Source organism: Grus americana (assembly GCF_028858705.1).
Source record: "Grus americana isolate bGruAme1 chromosome 27 unlocalized genomic scaffold, bGruAme1.mat SUPER_27_unloc_5, whole genome shotgun sequence".
NCBI lineage: Eukaryota > Metazoa > Chordata > Aves > Gruiformes > Gruidae > Grus > Grus americana.
Window position 1 is genome coordinate 9,801 of NW_026561300.1, and position 4,237 is coordinate 14,037.

Here is a 4,237-nt window from a genome sequence, read left to right on the forward strand (position 1 = left end):
GATCCGAGGCCCACTGCAGTCCAACTGAATAAAAGATATTGGCAGCATATGAAGGGCTTTGAGCCACTTCAGAAGGAGTTGGTACTGAAGCACAACCCATCTTGGCATCTCGATTGCCTGTACTGGGCTGGATGTTCAAAGGGAGGGAACCCTCTCTGCATAATGAAACTGATGCTATGTGGAGTAAAGGGGTTGTGCTAATAACACAACAGGCTTGAATGGGAAAACCTCGACTGCTCAGGAATCTTGGAAGTGACCATGGACTGGCCAGAAGGCCAAAACTTTGTAGTGTTGCCAGAAGAGGACGTGACACGTGCTGAAGAGGACACACCATGTCATAAACCACCAGAAAATGAGAAGCAGTATGCCCTGTGTGCAGATGCGCCCTGTCATAATATTGTGGGAGCAAATCTGAGGTGGAAGGCTGCTGGATGGAGTCCTCCATGACGACTCGTACAAACTGCTGAAGGAGAAGGTGAATTGAGTCAGTTTGCAGAGGTGAAAGCCATCCAGCTGACTTTAGACATTGCTGAGCGAAAAAATGGCCAGTCCTTTGTCACTGTACTGACTCATGGACGGTGTGCACACTGAGCTGAGGCAAGAGGAATCCCACCTCCTGTGGGTCTGTGGGGTGTGTGGGGGAGAGCTGAAGCCCACTCCAGTCTCCAGACTACTCACCAGAGAGGAGAGACCTGATGGACACCGCTGAATCCCTGCCCTGCGTGGGGGGAAATGATCCCTGCCTGTCACTGCTGCGGTGACCTGCCTGGCCATGGGACAGGGAGTGTGGTTAAGGGAGGGGAACATTTCAACCTCTCATAGACCACCATGCCACGGGAGGAAAAATCCCACTTCTGAAATCCATCTCTCCAGTGCTCAGAGAGGGACAGTCAGTGATGACTTCAGTCTGTGTCAGCCTACGCTCCCCAGGAGAGACCCTGATGCCTTTGAGAAGCTTCAGCCCTCGAGCCCCAGGGACATCTGCAGGGAGTGTGGGAGGGCAGAGAAAGTGTTGCCCTGGGCTGGTCCTCTGCTGCTGAGCTGCTCCAGGCTCCTGGGATGGAGGGAGCTCATGGCAAGTGGGCAGCACTGCAGAGAGACATCTCTGCCCAGGAGCAGCTCCTGTGCAAATCACAGCAGGGCTGAGGGCACTGCCTGCAGGCACCGAGGGGAGAGGAGGGAGGAGAAGAGAGGTTAAAGGCAGCCTGGGGTGAGAGGATGCTGAGAGCTGATTCAAAGAGAACTCTTCACAGCCCCCTACGTGGTAAGTCTGTGTCTGCAGGGAAAAGCAGCTGTGGTTGCTGGAGGGACCTCTTCAAGCTGGTACATCCCACAGCCTGTGGGATCTTCTGGGAGGATGTTTGTGTGCAGGAGGAAAAATGGCAGAATTCACTTGAAAGGAAGGAGTCTGTGCTTTGAGATGTCTCATCATTGTCAACGGGGTTGGCAGGGGGAGATGGGAATTTCTTTTTGTGCTCTGGAGAAGGCACTGAGAGCCCAGTTCCCATTAGGACTTGTCTGAGCTGCTCCTTAGCCCCTGCACACAGAGGTGCCCCTGGGCAGTGCCCTGCTGCCAGGAGGGGTCTGCAGGGCAGAGCTGAGCACACAGCCCGTGGCATGGGCTCTGTGAGCACAGGCAGGGAGGAGACCTGAGCACAGAGGAACAGCTCCTGGCAGGGACAGCTCCAGGCAGCAGAGACATGAGCAGGGAGTGAGAGGCAGCTGTTCCCAGAAATGCTGTGGAAGGGGGGTTGGGGCACCTCCCTGCCATCCCCTGCAGTGCAGACACCTTCCCCGGAGAAACCCCCTGCTCTGCTCTCCCACCCAGCGGAGCCTCTGCCCTGAAGGTCACCTTCTCGGCAGCCTGACCCCTGAGGAGCAGATATTACCAAATACCCGAGTGCCTCCATCGGCAGCAGCGCTGTGGCATTTCTCTGGGTTTCCCCTCCTGTCTCTGCTCCCCTTGATCGTATCACCAGGTTTGCTGGGATGGGGGGGTGGGGTTCAGACGCAGCTCAGAGACCAGCCCTGTGGGTCTTGCCATGCAGATGTGTCCATGGGAATGAAGTGTCCAAGTCCCTGCCTAATGCCCGGGCTGCAGGGGATACAAATGACCCCATTCTTCCTTCTTTAGGACACCCCGTCTTTAGGACATTTGCTTCTTTCCCTGGGGGGTCTTGCTGGGCTGCAGGCTGCCCTCCCCCAGGGCACAGCTCTCCCATGGCATCCCGGTGTTCCCCAGGAGCCCCATGGAGAAGACCCCTCAGTGCTAAGGCCATGAAAATGCTGCTGGGTGGCTGCCTGCAGACAGCTGCAGAGAGCCCTCTGTGTTCCCGGCTGGGAGGGGAGGGCTGAGATCCTGCTCAGGTAGAGTGAGACAGGCTGAGGGGGTTGGAGATGTGCACTTGGGAAATGGATTCCTCTGCTCTCAGCAGTGCCCAGCTCCTTTTGGGGGGAACGTCCGGGTGCGATCATCCTGCAGCTCAAAAAGGTGCCAGCACAGGGCGGCTGAGACCAGGGCTGATGGACTGACTGGCTCTCCTCGCTCATCACTAAGCCTCTTCCTCATAGAAGTCTCCCCTAGCTCTTCACTGACTTTTCCTCCCTGGACAGGTCCCAATGCCCAGAGGAAGCACATGTCCAACAGCAGCTCCATCAAGGAGTTCCTCCTCCTGGCATTTACAGACACACGGGAGCTGCAGCTCTTGCACTTCTGGCTCTTCCTGGGCATCTACCTGGCTGCTCTCCTGGCCAATGGCCTCATCATCACTGCCATAGCCTGCGACCACCACCTCCACACCCCCATGTACTTCTTCCTCCTCAACCTCTCCATCCTCGACCTGGGCTCCATCTCCACCACTGTCCCTAAAGCCATGGCCAACTCGCTCTGGGACACCAGGGCCATCTCCTATGCAGGATGTGCTGCACAGCTCTTTTTCTTTTTCTTTCTGATCTCAGCAGAGTATTCTATCCTCACTGTCATGGCCTACGACCGCTACGTTGCCATCTGCCAACCCCTGCACTACGGGACCCTCCTGGGCAGCAGAGCTTGTGTCCACATGGCAGCAGCTGCCTGGGGCAGTGGGTTTCTCTATGCTGTGCTGCACATGGCCAATACATTTTCTATACCACTCTGCCAGGGCAATGCCCTGGACCAGTTCTTCTGTGAAATCCCCCAGATCCTCAAGCTCTCCTGCTCACATTCCTACTTCAGGGAAGTTGTGATTATTGTGGTTAGTGTCTGTGTAGCATTTGGTTGTTTTGTTTTTATTCTGCTGTCCTATGTGCAGATCTTCAGGGCTGTGCTGAGGATCCCCTCTGAGCAGGGACGGCACAAAGCCTTTTCCACGTGCCTCCCTCACCTGGCCGTGGTCTCCCTGTTTATCAACACGTCTGCATTTGCCTACATGAAACCCCCCTCCATCTCTTACCCATCCCTGGACCTGGTGGTGGCAGTTCTGTGCTCGGTGGTGCCTCCAGCATTGAACCCCCTCATCTACAGCATGAGGAACCAGGAGCTCAAGGAGGCCATTAAGAAAGTGATTTCATGGATGTTTTTGAGTCATTATAAACCTTCCATGTCTCTTCAGAAGTGACTCTCAGACTATCTAATAGCAGACCTTTATTTTGTTTGTATTTATCATTATCGTCAGTGTTATCTATTTGGTTTTTGGTTGTGCTGTGGTTTGTTTTGGTTGGTTGTTCGTTTGTTTGTTTTTAATATTTGTGTTGGTGTTTATTCTATTCCTAAATGAATATTTAGATTCTTCTGACTGCTACTGAGGAATGAACTTGCTGTGTCTCACCTGTATAAAAGAAGTGCCTAACCCTGGGTCAGAGGAGACTCTCTCATAGCACCTCTGCAATAAAGTGGCATGTCCTCAATGCAGTTCCTTAGAATTGAGCTGTTCTTCAAAATCTGATGTAAGCAACAGGCCCAAGGAATTTCACCCCAAAAGGGCCTGTTTCTCCTTGTGTTTTGGAGAGGAAAGCTCATCATTGCCTGCAGATGTCTGTGGTGGGCAGTGACTGGACCCACCCCAAGGTGAGCGATGGCCCAAGCTGGATTCACCCATAGAGAAAGTGCTAAATCCCGGTATCTGCAAGGAAACAAAGATGGACAGAGGTGACCCGTCACAGACCAACTCCAACCAGGGACAGCACCTTTACAGCTACCACACCTCCAGCAGCACACACACCACCATGACCACCACAAACAGACCCCTCCCAGTCCCCT

At 54.1% G+C, this 4,237-nt stretch overlaps 1 protein-coding gene across 1 annotated transcript; it reads left to right on the forward strand.

Moving 5' to 3' along the window:
- Window positions 1-258: 258 nt before the first annotated feature.
- Window positions 259-3,596, forward strand: LOC129200097 (olfactory receptor 14C36-like). Its single transcript, XM_054811350.1, has 2 exons — window positions 259-362; window positions 2,558-3,596. Exons 1-2 carry the CDS (start codon window positions 259-261, stop codon window positions 3,594-3,596), a joined length of 1,143 nt encoding a protein of 380 aa, XP_054667325.1.
- Window positions 3,597-4,237: the final 641 nt, after the last annotated feature.

What these genes read in the sequence shown, in the direction of transcription:
- LOC129200097 (XM_054811350.1), top strand. Translation starts at nt 259, where the DNA reads ATGGACTGGCCAGAAGGCCAAAACTTTGTAGTGTTGCCAGAAGAGGAC. An exon ending in CCACCAGAAAATGAGAAGCA is followed by an intron (nt 363 to 2,557) that starts GTATGCCCTGTG and finishes CTCATCACTAAG; the next exon opens with CCTCTTCCTCATAGAAGTCT.